This window comes from Salvelinus alpinus, chromosome 22, assembly GCF_045679555.1.
Source record: "Salvelinus alpinus chromosome 22, SLU_Salpinus.1, whole genome shotgun sequence".
Taxonomy (NCBI): domain Eukaryota; kingdom Metazoa; phylum Chordata; class Actinopteri; order Salmoniformes; family Salmonidae; genus Salvelinus; species Salvelinus alpinus.
Window position 1 is genome coordinate 454551 of NC_092107.1, and position 21286 is coordinate 475836.

Below are 21286 nucleotides of genomic sequence, written 5' to 3' on the forward strand. Positions count from 1 at the left end.
CATGTAAATTGCTAAATTGTAATTACTTCACCACTATTGGCCTATTTATTGCCTTACCTCCTTACTTCATTTGCACACACTGTGTTATTGTGTTATTGACTGTACGTTTATTTATCCCACGTGTAACTCTGTTGTTTTTGTCGCACTGCTTTGCTTTCTTGGCCAGGTCGCAGTTGTAAATGAGAACTTGCTCTCAACTGGCCTACCTGGTTAAATAAAGATTAAATAAATATAAATGCTTATACTGGTGGGGTCTTGACTGGTCACATGGCAACAGGGGCAGTCCTGATAGGCTAGACTTCTCTGGGGCAGACAGACTGACGTTCCCTGGGTATTAACTCCCAGACAGGAGGAGTTGTCTGTCACTCCAGATCAGAGTCCTTTCCTGATTCGCTCATTATTCATTAATAGGTCTCATGTCTCCACTGAGTCCAGTCTCTCAGTTAAATAGCTGCAGCCTGTGGGAGTGTCTACATTGGTTACCTGAATCACCTTGTTCTTTACAAAAGGTAAATGAAGAAGTGTCTGATCATATCCGTTTGAAGATGTAGCACTAATGTTTTACTTTTTACCCAATGGGAGATACAAAGTCAGCTAGACTTTTTAGCGTGGACCTGGTGAATGTAGATTAAAATAATTAAACATCACCTTTGTTCTTGTAAAAGGTCTACAGTATGGCGAGCTATGTGCGTGAAGATACTTCTGGCCAAACAGGGGATTCTGCATTAGGCAGTTCCACTGCCATCTTTGCTCCTCCATTAAATATTTCATACAGCTCGCTCTCCAAATAGTGGCCCATAACAACTTAATTATTCAGGAGGTTTTACATTAGGATGACTGAATCACAGACAAACAACAGACACTGCATGTGTTCAGTCCTTCATTGGATTGGCTAGGAAAGCAATCAATTACTGTTTCCATTTTATAGCTGCAGTTGCCTGAGGGCACCTTTTGTTTGTGGGAAGCAAAATCATTTGTTGACTTCTTGTTGATGGGGCCATTTATATCTCAGAACTAATTCCTGATGATGTTTTTCTGTTCCTCATTTATCAATAGTTGGAAGTGTTCCTTGTTTTACAAATTGTAAAGCAATTTTTTTTCAAGTTGACAGCATTTTTTTTGTTCAAGTTGTACTTTATGCTTATATGATTAAATAATTGTAATTTGACAGAATGTGAATTCCACTGCCATAACAAACACTTTATTTTACCACCCAATGGGAAATAACAAAGCAACCAAACCATCTTCACTGGACCTTACATCATTTCTCTGAATCTTTAATGTCCACTAAAATAAAGAGGCAGTTTTGGTGCCCTCATTTTCCAATAGGTTTTTCAATCTCTCTTTGTCTATGTAGCGTAATGAAAATGACTAATACCTCTTCTGAAGGAGTCTGAGAGAGTGTCTATGGGCCAGTTCAAGACTTCAAGACAGGTGCATTAACTAATACTGTATCATGATAATAAGTCACAACATTCAGATTCTGCTTCAACATTTTTAATTAGTTCATTCAGAGCAAGCTGAGAACACAAGCACACAATCACAACACGTCTGCAATATATGACATCTTATTATCTTCATTTCACACGGTTTGAGTACATTCGCATCAAACTGACAGCATATAGATGAGAGAGTAATAGCACCGAGGTGTGGTGTGCTCAGCACGTTAGTTACTGTACTGGGGTGCAGGCGCTAGGAGCCGGCGAGTTGCGGAGGTCTAACACACTGAACCCTGACAGGCACTAGAGAGCAGGGTGGTCTGGGGGTACAATAGATAGTAGCAGACACACAGCAGCATATGGGAGGAGGACTGCCACATACTGTAACACACTGGCGGACTGCAGGTGCACAGACATAAGAGAGACAGGGTGAGATGATTTTAGAGTAGCACTCACTGTGAATAGATGTGATATCAATGGTTCCAGACAGACAGCTGCATGTTCCAAAAAGCTGTTTTGATCTTCTTATCCTGGCCCCCTCATCTTTCTACACCTAACTACTGAGCCCATTGAAGAAAGTGGAGGTGATTGAGTAAATACAGTAGGTTTTCCTATGTCCTATATCATACATATGCTAATTTCTTACATTATACATGGTTTTGCACACCAATAGCATCACAGCTTTGTAATGGATACAATAATGACATATCATTAAATAGGGGTATATTATCAGAAATACATCAGTTTTCATACTGTATCAAATAACTGGGAAGTGGACAAAGTGGTTCTCACATTGAAGAAGGCAGTAGAACCATGTGTGTGAAGGTGAGAACTACAAAGCTGGTGGGTTGACATAACAGTTTCAATAGGCACTAGAGTACTAAGTGCTATCTTTTGTACTGTAAGTCAGTGACAGTTTTCTTGTTTGTGTAGACACTTATGGTATGAGATCAGACTATGACTACACATGCAGTAATTCTGGAAATGGTTTGCCCCCATTTGATTTCTCATGAATGATTTCAATTACAAGCTAGATTGTGACCGTGAGAATAGGATACTAGAATGCTACATACGACCACAAATAGGGCCTTTGCATGCAAGCTGTAGCAATTACATTACAGTTCAATTGGTTTCTTAGCAACCAAATTTATGAAACCAGATATCCTCCCGAATATGATGAAATATTAAATGATATTAAATCTTGGTTCAAAGAGCGGAGTCACTGTAACCAGGAAACGCTACAGTAGTTAAGATTTTATATCTGCAGAGACCACATAGTCAATGCCGTCTAAGAGATGGATAAGAAGAACCATAGAGAATCCATCATCAGTATGATGATAGGTAGTCAGAAAAAAAAGCTTAACCTCTCACTGCCTTCAACAGCCGTTTAAGAGCCACATACGGTGTATCAATGGCTCTCTGTTTTAGAATGGTTAATCATTCTTTCTACAAAGGTTTGACAAATGCAACAAAATAATGTGCAATAAAGGTGCTGAAGTTATAACAGAGAGAGGAACACACACCCACACACACACACACACACACACACACACACACACACACACACACACACACACACACACACACACACACACACACACACACACACACACACACACACACACACACACACACACACACACACACACACACACACACACACACGCACGCACAAAGCATTATAGTTAAACGAGAGCATGGTGAAGATGTCAAACTGTCAACTTAAAAGCTCCACATCTAGTGAGTATACACAGAGATGAGGAACATGAAGGAAAAGACAAAGAGAAAGAGATAGACCAAATGGATGAGAGTTCTCTAATTCTTTAGGCAGCCTTTAATTCCCAAAATTAAGTAGTGCAGAGATGTTTTGTTTTTACTTTTTTGCCTCAGCCAGTCTATTGCTTATCTCTTTGCTCTTCTTTGAGATAACGCCTCCTTCTGGCTTGGACTCGTCTGGTTTGGTGCTCGTGGAGGTTTTCTTCTTGGTTGACAGTGCACCAGCGATGGTCTTCTCTTTCGCCTTTTTCACCATTTTGCTCGTTGTTGTTGGTGTCTTTTTTGGTTTGGTTTTTGTCTTGTCCACCTATAGGGGCAGAGACGAGGGCATTTTGTACTTGACATCCTCCTAAAACTGGAGGCAAACTATGCAGCCAAAATGTCATCAGTCCAGGTTACAGTATCCTCTTTGCAATGATACTATATGATACAGTAATACAAAGAGCTCATGAATCTATAAGGTAATTCATTTCCTGGAGATGTTACAGTAAATCTTTATTATGAGCATGCAATACATACCTTCCTGTTACTAACATCAAATAAAAATAAAATAGCAAATGTCATCATCTTGCTGGTAATATTTGCACTGCGTGGTTAGTGCACTTTACAATGGAAGAAAACCACTTGTGTCCATTGTAACAAAATCTCTGTTTAGAAAAACGAATTTCACAAAACAAAGGTTGTGTCTAAAATACAAATTTACAGTATAAAGTTGGGGTTAGTATATGAACAACTAACTTAATATGCACCGTCTTATTCTATTTCCCTGGGACGAGACTATATTTTTGGTCATTCATCTCATTTTTTTTTTTTTTAAAGAACATTGTGATGTTTGCCTTTTGTATAAAGTGCCTCTTCTGACACCAATCAAACCAAAGGACTGAGAGTTGAAATGTCATGCAAAATAATACATTCATTTAATGAATCCAAGCTTTCTTGGTGGTCTTGAGAGAGGCATTCCAAACTCTGAAGATGTGGCTGACAGCTTTACAGAAGGATTGAATTATCTGTCAGTTTGGTGGCTAATGTGACCCTAGTCCTGTTGGTTAAGGTGCATTCATCAAGGCGTGAGTTAATCTGAGGTTAACCTCCATGCCTTCCAGAAGAAATTGTCAACACACCTGACTACAGCAGATCTAGAATAGAGCTGCTCTCAGTCTCAGAACAGTCCTACAAGAGTGAGAGAGGGAGGGGCCATATAAACATAGCATGCAAACACATGAGACTTTCCTACCACGCACAAACATGCACGTGGAGATTTAATTAACCTTGATTGATTACATTAGTTTTGTGATGTGCTAATGCTTATCTTCATTTTCTAGTTTAGACAGTTCCTCTGGGATTTTATGCTGTACAACTTTACAAAGTAATTAGGACCATGGAACACGCTACAGTGATGATCTCAATCATTATTATTGTAGCATCTAAATCAAAATAGTATATTGCTTGAAGGAGAACATATACATGAAAACAACCATGTCCAGAATAACTAATGCAGTTGGAAGTGTAATTTGCATTATCTTAATTTTCAATGAGACATAAATACATAAACATGAATTGGCCCGTCACAGCAACAGGTTGGAAAACTCTAAATTGAACATGTATTTTGTGCAATTAGATACACATTTTAACATAAAATAGTTAGTGTTCAGTGTCACATGCATGTTGATGTGGGCTCACCTTGGTGGTCTCCTTGCCGCCCGGCTCGTTGTACAGGCTGCGTATCCTCCTGCGCTCCAGTAGTTTGTTGTCAGTGGGCTGCACCTTGGTCTGCTCCCCCTTGTAGGTGGCGCTGTAGCTGGTCTCCAGGGTGGTCTTGTCCTTCTCATCCAGAGGAGGTTTGTACTGAGACTGGGGCTTGGTTAACTTCACTGGCTTCACATCTTTGTACGCCTTGAACTCATTCCTGAAAAACAATGAATCAGCAAACTCAGCATTAGTTCCACTGTTGTTTTTTCTAGATGCTACTGTATTAATTAATCATAAAACAAATGACTAAGTCTTATTATGAATCCCAAACAAACATTGCTGTTGCCCAAAATCGGTGGGAGGAAATTGACCAAAATGACATCTACAGCCAAAGTGTACACCGGGAGTGTAGCATGACTCGTTAGTCACTTTACTATCCATTACAGTAACTACAAAACAGAGCTTTTGCTTACTTTTACACACAGACGACAGCTGCAAAACTCTATACATATTTTACACAGAAACTCATTGACCTTGCAGTCAAAATGGAGGGAAACAAAGGGAGAGCCCCCCTAGAGAGGCCTTAGGGATAGGTTGAGAACAGTAGACATGATTATATCCAGAGCTCCTTTACTGCCTTGGCCCTGACATGATGCGCTTCTGTATTGATCTGGTAATAGAGGAGGATGAAACAGGGGACAATCAATGCTGCAGCAGCTACCTATGACAATAGTAGTCCGATCATCATGATCACAGGACACTGAAATGAGAGAACATATGTTATATCAAATATCAAACAAAAAAAAATGTAAGATTAATCTAGAAAGAAACTGACATGTACAGTTCATGATGGAGAGGCAGCGTGGGCTTTCTTGAGTAGATTATAAAGCCCAGTAGGGATTATGTGCACTTTATTGTCAATAGACTGAAGGCTACATGCATCTTGGCTTTGCTACTGCTAGTACAGTAACTACCAAAAATGCATGCATCAATTGTTAATCAATTGTATTTAAATGTTGTGCACAATATTTTCTTCTCTTACCAACATGTGCACAATATTTAAATACAGTTGATTAACAATTGATGCATGTATTTAGGTAGTTACTGTAATGCTAAATTAAGATGTTGTGTAATTAATTGTACATTGAGTATTGGCTAAGCAACACAAAATATTGTGTTATGCCTTATTAAATAATTTTGGGCTCCACAATAAAGTTCATTGTGGCCTACATTCCATGTTTAATTTATGGTTGATATACTGTATTTAAACTGTGAAAAAATATATTTCAGAGGCAGAAAATGTGTACAATAAAGAAATTCAATAATGAACATTCAATGAAAATAGTCCCACAGTAATCAGATCGTCACCTATAAGAGCTGCCAGTGCCAGTTGAGACGACCTGTTTAATCTGTCTGTTCAGCGCGTCTGCTGCTGCCCTTCCTTTCCCCTCCACAGTGGCACCTGCTGGTGGCTGTCCCTCCGTTTTGGCACTCACTTTCTTCTCTACAGTCTTCTCCTTCTTCACTGGTTTCTTTTTCCTCTCTATGGATTCTTTCTCTTGCACCTTTTCTTCAATTTCACTCTTCTCAACACCGCTCTCGGGCTCTGTGGTTGCATGCTCCAATTTGGTCCCAACGCCTACTTCTTGGGCACCGGAGGAGGCGGTGGGGCTGGGTTTGGGGATCCAGGGGTGGTCTCCCTTTTTCGGGACAGGCCATGGTTTATAATCCTTCTGATACTGGGTTACGTTGTTGAAAGGAGTCGCCGAGGGGTGATATTCATTCTTGGGTTTGTAGCTGGGCTCCGGGCGTATATCTTTCCATTCCCTGAAATCCTGGCGCATCACAGACGCACTACAGCCATGTTTTCCTGATGCGGCACCAGTCGCGGGCGGTGCCTTGGCCGCCACCGCCGCCGGTTCACTGTGAGAAGGTTGGGTTTCTATGGTGATAGTTCCGGTCCTCTTCTGTCTAGATGGAGGCTGAGGATGGAGGTGTTGCAACTCGGCCACATCCGAATATTTCGTGAAAACCAGAGGGACGGCGATGTCCGCTTTGTCTAATTCACTCCAGAAGCGGTTAATGCAGCAAGCCCGTGTGATGCACGGCCATGCCATAATCAACGATGGAGATAGAATAACCTCTGTACTTCAAATCTGAATCAAAGTGTTAGGCTACTGATGAGAGTCCTGAAAGAACGTCCTACTCGCGGACTGGAGACGGAGAAATGATGCTCCTTGCACCCACTCAAATTCTGTCCAGTCAGGAAAATGTACTTGTCCACCTATGTCTCATTTTTTTCAGAAATCCTACGATGCTTGCTAGATGGTAAGAAATGTAAGAGCCTTATAATACAAATTAGCAAAGTCCTCTGTAGGCTACTAGTTCTGCACAGCTAAAATAATTTAAGTTGAAATAGACTGGATTTGCTGTGTGGAGCACATTGCATTCCCGGTCTGGATCGGCTTTCTGGTTGCGCATCAGAGCGACCCCACCCCGCTACGTTTCGTAAAACCTCAGAAGATGCACTGGGTCTGCATTGTGAACTGTCACCTGTCACCCTCCTTAAAGAGGGAGGAGACGCTGCCTGGTTAGCCCTCCTTTTCCCGTGGATGATGTACAGACACGGCCGACCTCGATCTAGTGTACAGTATAGCTTACCTCTGCCCTCACAAACTATATATTAGAATGGATGATGGGAGATGTACAGGTAACTGCCAAAATAATGGAAACACTTGAATATGAGGGATACAAGGTATATTCAAAGCAGGTGCTTTCACACAGGTGTGGTTCCTGGCTTAATGAAGCAATTAACATCCCATCATGCTAAGGGTCATGTATAAAAATGTTTGGCAGAACATTATTTTGGACATTATTTTGGCTGCCATGGCTATGCCCCTATCCACAGGGCATGAGTGGTCACTGAATGGTTTGATGAGCATGAACATTATGTAAACCATATGTCATGGCCATCTCAATCACCAGATCATAACCCAATTGAACACTTACAGTATGTGAGATCCTGGAGCAGTGCCTGAGGCAGCGTTTTCCACCTCCATCAACAAAACACCAAATTATGGAATTTCTCTTGGAAGAATAGTGTCGTATCCCTCCAATAGTGTTCCAGACACTCTATGCCAAGGTGAATTGAAGCTGTTCTGGCTCGTGGTGCACCAACGCCCAATTAATTAAGACACTTTATGCTGGTATTTACTTTATTTTGGCAGTTACCTGTATGTCTATAGCCTAAAGCTCTGTGAGTAGGCTTTAGTTCAATACAGTACATGTCAAAAAGTATGTGGACATCGGCTCGTTGAACATCTCATTCCAAAAGCATGGGCATTAATATGGAGTTGGTCCCCCCTTTGCTGCTATAACAGCCTCCACTCTTCAGGGAAGGCTTTCCACTAGATGTTTGAACATTTCTGCGGGGACTTACTGCCATTCAGCCACAAGAGCATTAGTGAGGTCGAGCACTGATGCTGGGCAATAAGGCCTGGCTCACAGTCGGTGTTCCAATTCATCCCAAAGGTGTTTGATGTGGTTGAGATCAGGCCTCTGTGCAGGCCAGTCAAGTTCTTCCACACTGAACCATTTCTGTATGGACATCGCTTTGTGCACGGGGGCATTGTCATGCTGAAAAAGGAAAGGGTCTTCCACAAACTGCTGTCACAAAGTTGGAAGCACAGAATCATCTAGAATGTCATTGTATGCTATAGCGTTAAGATTTCCCTTCACTGGAACTACGGGTTCTAGCACAAACCTTGAAAAACAGCCCCATACCATTATTTCTCCTCCACCAAACTTTACAGTTAGCACTATGCATTGGGGCAGGTAGGGCTCCCAGATTCGTCCGTCAGACTTCCAGATTTCATGAAGCTCCGGCGAATAGTTCTTGTGCTGATGTTGCTTCCAGAGGCAGTTTGGAATTCAGTAGTGAGGTTTACAACCGAGGACAGACTATTTTTAAGCGCTACGCAGTTCAGCACCCGGCAGTCCCCTTCTGTGAACTTGTGCGGCCTTCCACTTTGCTGCTCAGTCGTTGTTGCTCCTAGACGTTTCCACTTCACAATAACAGCACTTACAGTTGACCGGGGCAGCTCTAGCAGGGCAGAAATTTGACGAACTGACTTGTTGGAAAGGTGGGATCCTATAACGGTGCCACGTTGAAAGTCACTGAGGTCTTCAGTAAGACCATTCTACTGCGAATGTTTGTCTATGGAGATTGCATAGCTGCTCAATTTTAAACACCTGTCAACACTGGGTGTGGCTGAAATAGCCGAATCCACTAATTTGAAGGGGTGTCCACATACCTTTGTATATATAGCGTAGCATCAATACTGAATAATTATAAGTAGACCTATGGTGCTTGAGGCTATTGGGGTGTGATTTAGTGTGAGTAGTCCTACTTTATTGAGTATGTAAAGGTCACAAATATCAGTCGCAGAGACACCGCTGGGAACAAACACAGAAACACAGAGGGATAGAAAAAGCTACAAACAGTTGGAACAACCAGGGCATTATTCAAAACATTTACACGTGGCTGAGAGATACAAAGTATCATCAATTATAATGGAGGGGCGTATTAGATAGGCTTTGTGAATGGGTGAATTGCACAATTGTTTAGGATTCATATCATGTGGGAATGTTATTAAATAAGCCAATATGAGGCTTATAATGCATTTAGGCATTTTGCCTCCATCAATGAGACTAAAAGTGGCATTGATGGATAGCCTACCTGTCTTTGCTCATAGTGATCTGTTTAAATCTGTACATTAAGTAAGGAAACGTTGCCAATATAATTCAGGTGGCAAAATTTATTGTATTTTACTTGATTCACAGAAGACTCCTTAGAAATATGTACTGTATGCAAGATACATTTTCATGTTTATTTTCACCATGATTCATTCATTGGTTTCAATGTGGGGTCAAGGTTTCCTTTATTAAACAAAAATGTTAAGATTACAGGATCATTGCAAAACAAAGACATGCTGTTAATTGTTACAGTAGCTGTTTTGAACCAAGGACAGTCTATGAGAACACGTTGTCTCAAAGCGCTGGAATGGAATCTCTCACCCTATGACTACCATTGGATTTTCCCAGCTTGTGTATCTGTTAATTTTGACGCCATGATCTATGGGCTGATTGCTTAGGAAAAACACATTTGTTCAATCAAAGAAAAAATAAATTTACCTTTCTGTTTGATTTTGCTATCGGACATATTTCCTTTATTAGTTGACAATCATTATTGACACCCAATTCATCCCTTGCTTCAACCTGGTCTCAGAGAATTTTGTATTATTCTGTACGTAAATCCACAACACTTCATCATTTAGTATGATATTACGTTTCATATTAAGGTATGTATTAATATGTGGATGTCCATCACCCCTTTCATATTATAATTTACAAATTACATAATGAAGTTCAAACTCGCAACCTTTGGGTTGCGAGATGTTCGCTTTATACGACCACTCATTCACCCTGACCAACCACCCTACTTTAGTTTCTGCCTTAACTAGCCATCTGTCTTATGTAACCATACCAAACTTAACATACCACAATAATTTGAGTGCCCCGGATTTACATGTACTATGTTACGCCTAGTCTATGAGACCAGGATGCTTGCTTATGTAGCTTATAAAGGTCATGTAATATGACTAAAGAGAGGCAACGTAGCCCAGTTGGGGATTCTGACATAATGGAACAGATAATATACAAGGACAATATTCAGATGTCCCCTGCACTAATAAAGAGAGTAGATGATTGGAACACACACAAACAAGGCAAGCTAATCGCTACATTACAGCCCTTTAGAGAATACAGTTGGAGTAGGGCACTGGTTGTTCTTCAGACTTACTGTAGCTTTTTGTTGATGATATGGTGTGTTTACTCCTAGCTGGCCGAAGGTTCTCGTGGGTAAGGAACTGGACAGCGTGGACCTACTACCGAAACTACTTCCGTATCCGAGTGAGTGATAGTAACTGCACACAGATTTGTCACATTCCAAGGTCAAATTAACTGTTGTTCAAGCCAATATTTGCTATTTAGTATTATTTCAATGTTGAGTCTTATATTTAACAATCTTGTGATTTCAGCTTATCAAGACTCACAACTTGTTGCCCAATCGAAACTATATCCTTGGCTACCACCCACATGGAATTGGAGCACTTTGTAACTTTGCAACAGAGGCCAATGGTTTTTCAGCAAAGTTCCCTGGAATAACACCATTTGTGGCTACCCTGGCTGGGAACTTCCACATGCCATTAGCCAGAGAGTACCTGATGTCTGCAGGTGAGGACACTGGTCTCTGGTTAGTCTCAACTCATACTAAAACAATGAGTGATTGTTCGTAACATGGACATACATTGTAGATGAATTTCCCTCCAAGGACAGTAAAGGTTTAATTTATAGATATGATTGAGTAGTTCTGTAAATGTTGCTCCTAAAAATAGTGATTCATTATTAATCTTCAGGGGTTTGTCCTGTGAATCGTGCCACTCTGGAGTTCATTCTGTCCAGTATTTATGCTGTAGTAGTTCATGTGTCGGTGGGCTAGGGTCAGTTTGTTATATCTGGAGTACTTCTCCTGTCTTATCCGGTGTCCTGTGTGAATTTTAGTATGCTCTCTCTAATTCTCTCTTTCTCTCTTTCTTTCTCTCTCTCGGAGGACCTGAGCCCTAGGACCATGCCTCAGGACTACCTGGCATGATGACTCCTTGCTGTCCCCAGTCCACCTGGCCGTGCTGCTGCTCCAGTTTCAACTGTTCTGCCTGCGGCTACTGACCTGTTCACCGGACGTGCTACCTGTCCCAGACCTGCTGTTTTCAACTCTCTAGAGACAGCAGGAGCGGTAGAGATACTCTTAATGATCGGCTATGAAAAGCCAACTGACATTTACTCCTGAGGTGCTGACTTGCTGCACCCTCGACAACTACTGTGATTATTATTATTTGACCATGCTGGTCATTTATGAACATTTGAACATCTTGGCCATGTTCTGTTATAATCTTCACCCGGCACAGCCAGAAGAGGACTGGCCACCCCTCATAGCCTGGTTCCTCTCTAGGTTTCTTCCTAGGTTTCTTCCTAGGTTTTGGCCTTTCTAGGGAGTTTTTCCTAGCCACCGTGCTTCTACACCTGCATTGTTTGGGGTTTTAGGCTGGGTTTCTGTACAGCACTTTGAGATATCAGCTGATGTAAGAAGGGCTATATAAATACATTTGATTTGATTTAATGGGACAGGGAATGCAGTCATTATTAGTGTTGGAGGGGCAGCTGAATCTCTGGACTGTACTCTAGGAGGTCATTGTATGACCCTAAAGAACCACAAGGGCTCTGTGACACTGGCTTTGCAACAAGGGTGGGTCCCCATGGTATACACAAACAATCCACACCAGAAAGCTACATTGATTCAAGGAGATACACTTTGAACAGACTGTCAAACTAATCATCTGGAGGTGAGACTGACTATGTTGTGTTGTGTCTTATTGTGTTATTGTCTACCAGGGCTAACCTGGTGCCTGTGTACTCATTTGGAGAGAATGATGTGTATAAGCAGCTGATACTGAATGAGGGATCGTGGTGGAGGCTGATCCAGAGGAGGCTACAGAAGATCCTGGGATTTGCCCCCTGTGTGTTTCAGGGCCGGGGCCTCTTCTCCCCTGACACTTAGGGCCTGGTCCCCTTCTTCAAACCCATCAACTCAGTTGGTAAGCTTACCATGTTCCCTAGAAATACTAGCGGGTCTTGTGTAAAGTTATTTATATGTTATTACTATGTAATTACCATTTGACCATGTCATTTCTTAGTAATTTCTGTTCCTCTAAAACAAAGTGCAACCAAGCGTTTACATTTTCTTTTTACCCCATTAAAGTATGTATGTGGAGAATGACCTTGGATGTAATCTAGAATTCAAGTACATTTGATCTATTTTAGGGTGAGTAAAACTGAGAAAATGATTTCGCCTTTCAGTTGGAAAACCCCCCGGAGATGCCCAAGATCAGTTCACCCAGCCAAGAAGAAGTGAATCATCACCACACCATGTACATGAGCTCCCTTACACAACTCTTTGACAAGCACAAGACCCACTTTGAGCTGAGGGAGGAGAATGTTCTGGTGATTCACTGAGGAGTGGTCATACCCTGGCCGGGTCAGACGCAAGCACTCCTCGTTGGCTGCTCCGGATAAGCCTTGTACATTATGACTGAAGCTGTGACTAAAGGAACCATCTCACAGATCAAAGGCTACCTGTCAAGACAGACAGAAACACAATAGATGCTGCCGGTTCTTTTCTAGGATATTCACTAGGTGAAGTGTCCTGGGTTAAGATTGTTGTTTTCTGTCTGGAACCATAGCCTGCTGTAACACATTTGATGCATTATTACTGTCATCACATTCACTTCAATATAACCCCCAGGGGGCAGCATATTTCTTCAATTTATGGTTCTGCTGATGAAAATAAAACAGATCATGTGTATTTTAAATCCATAACATTTGCTTTTTGAATCAGAACTGGGTTGTTTTCTGAGGCACTTTCTAAATATATTTTGCAGAGAGAACATAGTGATGTCAAACCATTTCTGTATTTGTCTTAACAAGTCTTTCTGTATTTGTCTTAACATGTCACTTGCATGGCCACACGGGGGTGTCTTGACTCTTCACTACAGTGAACGAACCAATGTATCCCAGCTATTCAAACCTTTTGTAAAATATTGTATATCAAGCAGGCATGCAATATCATGTATTATTAGTTGCTTGTATGTTTTAATATAACTATTCAGTGGTTCAGTGTGTAAATTTAAAGATATTGTTCAGAGAGACACTATCTAAATTCACTTGTCCTCAAATTTTTCCACATAAGAACAAGTGAGGTCAATAGACACTCACGATGTAGCTTCCACATTATCATAGTCTGTGACTATCTGTTCACAAAACAGTGATGCGAATGTAGGTTTTAATAAAACATATACACACTATAACCTTCCCCCTTTATTTTAGAAGGGCACAGAACACAAAAAACATTCAACTGTCGTCACACTACATGTTTTATTCCTTCTTTAAAACGATAATAAAGTATGAAGGCCATGATTTCTCATTGGTGCCCTCTGATGTTATTGATCATAGTTTGAATCATTAAGCCCTCACTGAAAGCGCTGAATCTGCCTGTCAGTCAGTGCAGTGGTCCCCAGCTCTACATCCATCCACATGTGCATCTGTTGAAGGAGTAATGTGTTTGTTACCACAGCTTAACAAGATACAGTATGTCACCATATTGACTTTCAGTTGCTTCTCAAACATTACATATGCCTGTAAAACATTTGATATCTTTGTTTGTTCATTGTAAAGAACTGATGCCTTTGAGCCATTCACCCTGTAATTGTTGTCGTTTTCATTTTCTGGATTTTACAGCAAAACAATCAAAATGTGGAAAAAACTAAATACTTTATAGTAGTATCATAAAGTTGGGTTGACACCTAATCTTGAAAGTGAATCAATAAATGAAAGACTAGAAAACCAGCTGTAGAATATATTTTTAGCATACTATGTATATTGGCATGATTATTTAAAATGCAGCACATACATTTCCATTTTTTACCATTACCTATGCCCTCATGTCTCTTGCCTTTTTTCTATTATGACATGGGTTATCATTTGTACCTACAGTTGAAGTCGGAAGTTTACATACACTTAGTTTGGAGTCATTAAAACTCGTTTTTCAACCACTCTTGTTAACAAACTATAGTTTTGGCAAGTCGGTTAGGACATCTACTTTGTGCATGACACAAGTAATTTTTCCAACAATTGTTTACAGACAGATTATTTCACTTATAATTCACTGTATCACAATTCCAGTGGGTCAGAAGTTTACATACACTAAAATGACTGTGCCTTTAAACAGCTTGGACAATTCCAGAAAATGATGTTATGGCTATAGAAGCTTCTGATAGGCTTATTGACATCATTTGAGTCAATTGGAGGTGTACCTGTGGATGTATTTCAAGGCCTACCTTCAAACTCAGTGCTTCTTTGCTTGACATCATGGGAAAATCAAAAGAAATCAGCCAAGACCCCAGAAAATAAATTGTAGACCTCCACAAGTCTGGTTCATCCTTGGGAGCAATTTCCAAACGCCTGAAGGTACCACGTTCATCTGTACAAAAAGCACGCAAGTATAAACACCATGGGACCACGCAGCCGTCATACCGCTCAGGAAGGAGACGCATTCTGTCTCCTAGAGATGAACGTACTTTGGTGCGAAAAGTGCAAATCAATCCCAGAGCAACAGTAAAGGACCCTGTGAAGATGCTGGAGGAAACAGGTACAAAGTATCTACATCCACAGTAAAACGAGTCCTATATCGACATAACCTGAAAGGCCGCTCAGCAAGGAAGAAGCCACTGCTCCAAAACCGCCATAAAAAAGCCAGACTACGGTTTGCAACTGCACATGGGGACAAAGATCGCACTTTTTGGAGAAATGTCCTCTGGTCTGATGAAACAAAAATAGAACTGTTTGGCCATAATGACCATCGTTATGTTTGGAGGAAAAAGGGGGACTCTTGCAAGCCGAAGAACACCATCCCAACCGTGAAGCACGGGGCTGGTAGCATCATGTTGTGGGGGTGCTTTGCTGCAGGAGGGACTGGTGCACTTCACAAAATAGATGGCATCATGAGGTTGGAAAATTATGTGGATATATTGAAGCAATATCTCAAGACATCAGTCAGGATGTTAAAGCTTGGTCGCAAATGGGTCTTCCAAATGGGCAATGACCCCAAGCATACTTCCAAAGTTGTGGCAAAATGGCTTAAGGACATCAAAGTTAAGGTATTGAAAATGTGTGGGCAGAACTGAAAAAGCGTGTGCGAGCAAGGAGGTCTACAAACCTGACTCAGTTACACCAGCTCTGTCAGGAGGAATGGGCCAACATTCACCCAACTTATTATGAGAAGCTTGTGGAAGGCTACCCAAAACGTTTGACCCAAGTTAAACAATTTAAAGGCAATGCTACCAAATACTAATTGAGTGTATGTAAACTTCTGACCCACTGGGTATGTGATGAAAGAAATAAAAGTTGAAATAATCATTCTCTCTACTATTATTCTGACGTTTTACATTCTTAAAATAAAGTGGTCATCCTAACTGACCTAAGACATGGAATTTTTATTCAGATTAAATGTCAGGAATTGTGAAAAACTTAGTTTAAATGTATTTAGCTAAGGTGTACGTAAACTTCCAACTTCAACTGTACTACATACATTAATGACTTTGACCTCCATATAGATCTTTTTAAGTTTTTCTGTAATCTGAGATTGTGTGACTTCTTTAATAACAGTGAAATTTACATGACTCCACTTGAAATGTCATCCTCAGTGAGATATACACATAGGTCTACCATGTTAATCAATAGACTTACCTGCCCTACTGTGAGCCAAGCAGGAGATAGAGCCATCAACCAAGCTAAGGTACCGGACAACTCTGAGAGAAACACATTTAGAGCAAAAAGTTCATTCATACCTCCCCCAAACGCAATGCATCCGTAGAAACCTTCTGCAGGATTGTTGAGAATTATGTAGGTGACAGACTGAAAGACAAACAGAAACACAAATCCTATGATAACCTGAGTAGAGACGAGAGAATGGCTCTTAAGGACTTACAATCAGATCCTTCTATTATCATAAAGAAAATTAACAAAGGAGGAGGAATTTGCATACAAAACAAATGTGACTATGTGAATGAATGTTGCCGACAACTATCTAAAGGTGACTTCTATCACAAACTGAATCATGACCCTACCCTAGAATTCCAGCATAATATCATATCTGGCAAGTGGTACCGGAGCACCAAGTCTAGGACCAAAAGGCTCCTCAACACCCCCCCCACCACCACCACCACCACCACCACCACCACCTGTACAGTGCTGCTACTCGCTGTTTGTTTGTTACCTATGCATAGTCACATCGCCCCCACCTACATATACAGATTACCTCAACTAGCCTGTACCCCTAAACACTGACTCGGTACCGGCGCCTCCTGTATATAGCCTCATTATTGTTATTCTTATTGTGTTACTTTTTATTATTTATTTTTATTTTAGCCTACTTGGTAAATATTTTCTACTTCTTGAACTGCACTGTTGGTTAATGGCTTGTAAGTAAGCATTTCATGGTAAAGTCTACACTTATTGTATTCGGGGGCATGTGGCAAATAAAGTTTGATTTGATATCCACAGTGAAAATCTATTTGGAATCATAACAAATCACCCCAAAAATTATGTGAATTTCTATATGTGAAATTTCCTAAGATACCAACTTTTTATACAGTTTCTAAATTACACAAACAAGTGTCTCCTCCCACAGGTAGACCCATTGTAGCAGCAATTGACTCTGTGACGTCCAGTGGCAATTTTAGAATGTAAATCTTGGTGGGGCAAAAAAAAAAGAAGTGGGATGCACGCCAGCAAATCCACTACACAACACTAAACAATACATTGATTGCACTATAACGGTGACAAACGGTGCCCACAAACTGTTAGGGCCTACATAAAGCTGTCCCAACAGCAGAGTCCCAACAGCAGTCCCAACACCTTACCACTGCTAGACCTGGCTTTCAGCTGAGCCTTGTCTGGCAGCGAAACAGTTCATTCAGCCTCATTTACTGCCTTTAAAAAAAACATAGCTGATATGGCTGACTTGCTTCAACAAATGTGGTTTCTACTGACAATTGAGATGTGCAAACTATGGCATAAGGGGACGACAAGCGGTTAAGAGGCAATCCGTAATTTCAATTAAGACATTCATGAGCGACGACGGAGATAGTCAATATAACTACTTGTTCAGCAGTTTTGAAATGTACAGCGACAGAATTCAGAACATGGGCTGTTCTTACAGTGTACTCCCTGTACACCAAGTCAGAACTGTAGGATAAAAAAAGTGGGCATTTAAACAGACAATGAAAGCTCTTACAATATTCGATGATTACATTTCTCTAAAACAGGTTAAAGGCTACATGTGCACCACCAAGTTAGAACAGTAGCTGAAATTAAGAGGTGAAAATAGACCAAATTATTAGGGTGAGGCACATTGAATGGCTTTTGGGTCTTTGCGTGTCCCAAAAAATATATAACACTATTTGACACGTTAAATAAGCTTTTAATTTGACATGTCAAATAACACAATTCTATTATAGAATGTTGTGTGTGCTGAAGTTGCACCTGCAAGCCAAGCGCCACCCCTACTATCAGTAGCACTGTCAAAGCTGTACCAAACAAGCACACAAATACCACAAAGGATGTGTGTACAATACCGCTTTGGTGAAAATAGACCAAATTATTAGGGTGAGGCACATGGGCTACTAACAGCTTAGTATACAACATACACTTAGTACTACTTTCTTAGCTACAGTATACACAGCCACTCCATTGAATAGCAAGCTAACGTTAGTGGTTGCTTTGCAATGCTTGCAGTTAGCTACTGATTCCTTCCAAACGACTCATTGTTGAATTTGCAATTTCCAACTTGTGTAATCTTTATGTCCAATGGCCGAAATCTATAATTTCTCTTCATTATTTCTCATCAAATGACAAGGATTAAAAAGGATTTGCCAGTAGATTGTCGACTTGATTCATGATGATGACTGCTAGCTAAGACTTTGAAAGTAAGATGTTGACATAATCAGTCCAATCAAAGCTACTGTACATATAACTTGATTTGATGTCATTTTATCTTTGACCAATGACCTTGAGCCTTCTTGGAAGGGCACTCTATGGCAGCCCCCAAAGGGCTGAAATTTTGGATGTCTACCCTTACGAAGGACTTAAACTTGGCGATGACGTAGTGTCCCCATGAGTGACAGAACACTGAGCCAGTCGCGGAACAATGCTCCTATTTCTGCTGGCTCGCCCCACCACCACAGAAAGCACTGAGCTAGGCTGAAACACCTGCATTTTGGAGCTGCCTTATTCAAGAAAATAAAAAAGAGACCATGTGTGTATGCAGCTTTATTAACATTGTTTGCAAACTGATATGTGACACGTATTAATGCCAAAATAACATGCATAACAGGCAAGCCCGCCCAAAATGTTTTGGCAAGTGGCAAGAAAAAGTATGTGAACCCTTTGGAAATACCTGGATTTCTGCATAAATTGGTCATCAAATTTGATCTGATCTTCATCTAGGTCAAAACAATAGACAAACACAGTCTGCTTAAACTAATAACACACAAATTATTGTATTTTTCTTGTCTATATTGAATATATCATTTAAACATTCATAGTGTAGGTTGGAAAAAGTATGTGAACCCCTAGGCTAATGACTTCCCCAAAACCTAGTTGGAGTCAGGAGTCAGCTAACCTGGAGTCCAATCAATGAGATGAGGTTGGAGATGTTGATTAGAACTGTATAACTATCAAGTTATAGTCAAATACTGCATGATACTGAAAATTATATTTACCATCTATTATTCAGCACTTCAAAAATAACTGTGTATCTAGAATTTTTTGCTATTGGATTAAATGTTAGTAAAGATTACTAAATGGTGAGCCTATCATTCATTATCTGATGTATTGGTGACTAAACAAAACACAAACACAAACACTTTTGAATCATCTGGCCATAGAACATTCTTCCAAGAGTCTTGATGGTTGATTATGCCTGACGAAAACCAAACAGGGCATTCCAGAGTAAGAACCTCATACCAACTGTCAAGCATGGTGGCGGTAGTGTGATGGTTTGGGGATGCTTTGCTGCCTCAGGACCTGGACGACTTGCCTTAATAGAAGGAACCATGAAAGCTAGACTTAGATGACAAAGTTTCATGACAAAATTTGCTCACAAAAAGGACCGCTGCACCACCATCCTGTTCAAGCATTCACAGCACAACAAGGTGAGTCCAAAAATGTATTTTATGCTGCTGCATAAATTATGTAATATGTCAGGGAGATATGTATAATGTAGCTAAGAAATTAATACTAAGTTTATGTTGTGTACTAAGCTGTTAGTAGCCCATGTGCTTCACCCTAAGAATTGGGTCCCTTTCCCCCTCATAACTTAGCCTACAGTTCTGACTTGGTGGTGCACATGTAGCCTATAGCCTGTTTTAGAGAAATGTCATCAAATATTGTAAGAGTTTTCATAGTCTGTTTATATGCCCCCTTTATTTATCCTATGGTTTTAAGCTTGGAAAAGAGACCCTTAAACACAGACTTGGACCACACACCCTCTCCACCGAATAGCAGGCAGGGGAAGCAAAATAGGTATTGCTTTGCAACGCTTGCAGTTAGCAACTGATTCCTTCCAAACCACTCTTTGTTGAATTTGCGATTTCCAACTTGTTGTGTGATGTATGTCCAATGGCCGATGAGCATTGATACGTTTTATCTATAATTTCTCTTCATATGACAAGGATTGAAAAGGATTTGCCAGTAGATTGTCGATGTGATTCATGATGATGACTGCTTGTCAAGCTTGCTAGCTCAGATTTTGAAAGTATGATGTTGACATGATCCTTTCAATCAAAGCTACGGTAGATTTAACGTGATTTTACATAATTGTATCTTTGGCCAATGACCTTGAACCTTCTTAGATGGGCACTTCTAATGTAAATCTATGGCAGCACCCAAGGGGGCTTGAACTTTCAAGCTATCCCTGTAGATTTTGCAGTGACACGGTCCCCATGAGCGACAGAACACTGAGCCAATCACGGAGCAACTAGAGAAGATTACCAACCCCTATGCTCTGTATTTTCCGCGGCTGACCCTCCACCACAGAAAGCACCGAGCTGGACTGAAACACCTGCATTTTGGAGATGCATTATTTAAGAAAAGCAAAAAACACCATGTATGTATGCAGCTTTATTATGAAAATATATATATTTTTTACATTGTTTGTTTGCAAACTGATATGTGACATGTATTAATGTCAAAATAACATGCAAAAGAGCAACAACAACAAAAAATTGAGTGCGGCCTTGTTCTGGGCTCTGTGGGATGTCATACATACCAAACAGAAACAGCTATCAAATGGAGTCACATGCACAACTCTCCCCCAATTAAGTGATGACATACTAAAGCACCATATTAAGGTTGTTGTTCCCAAGACATATTACAAAGTCTAGTTATTATCAGAATTGTTTACAACAGGTAATTTTGCAACGCAAAAATGTGTAACTATTTACCATCTGGCCAGCTTGTAGTCCTAACAACTGGAAATGAGTTACCTCTGGTTTGTTCAGTCATTCCTATGGGGAAAAATTTGGGTTTTCGGATAATGCGCCAAATAAGGTCTGAGTCGAACACAGGCTTATGAGATTTTATGTTTTATTCTATGAGATAATATCAATCAGTTAACACGACCATTATGAATTTACCAGACCTTATTTTCG

General features: G+C 40.5%; 1 protein-coding gene and 1 pseudogene across 2 annotated transcripts; one reads left to right on the forward strand and one right to left on the reverse strand.

Moving 5' to 3' along the window:
* Positions 1 to 1481: 1481 nt before the first annotated feature.
* On the reverse strand, positions 1482 to 7550 carry LOC139548721 (microtubule-associated protein 6 homolog). 2 transcript variants are annotated; one of them, XM_071358469.1, is made up of 4 exons: positions 6273 to 7550; positions 4896 to 5121; positions 4337 to 4385; positions 3392 to 3522 (listed from the first exon to the last, which is right to left on the reverse strand). In XM_071358469.1, exons 1-3 carry the CDS (start codon positions 7019 to 7021, stop codon positions 4341 to 4343), a joined length of 1020 nt encoding a protein of 339 aa, XP_071214570.1. In that variant the 5' UTR covers positions 7022 to 7550; the 3' UTR covers positions 3392 to 3522; positions 4337 to 4340. The 2 variants fall into 2 exon arrangements, with proteins under 2 accessions (XP_071214569.1, XP_071214570.1); XM_071358468.1 differs by lacking the exon at positions 4337 to 4385 and having other exon boundaries at positions 1482 to 3522; positions 6273 to 7543.
* On the forward strand, positions 7104 to 13882 carry LOC139548722 (diacylglycerol O-acyltransferase 2-like; annotated as a pseudogene).
* Positions 13883 to 21286: the final 7404 nt, after the last annotated feature.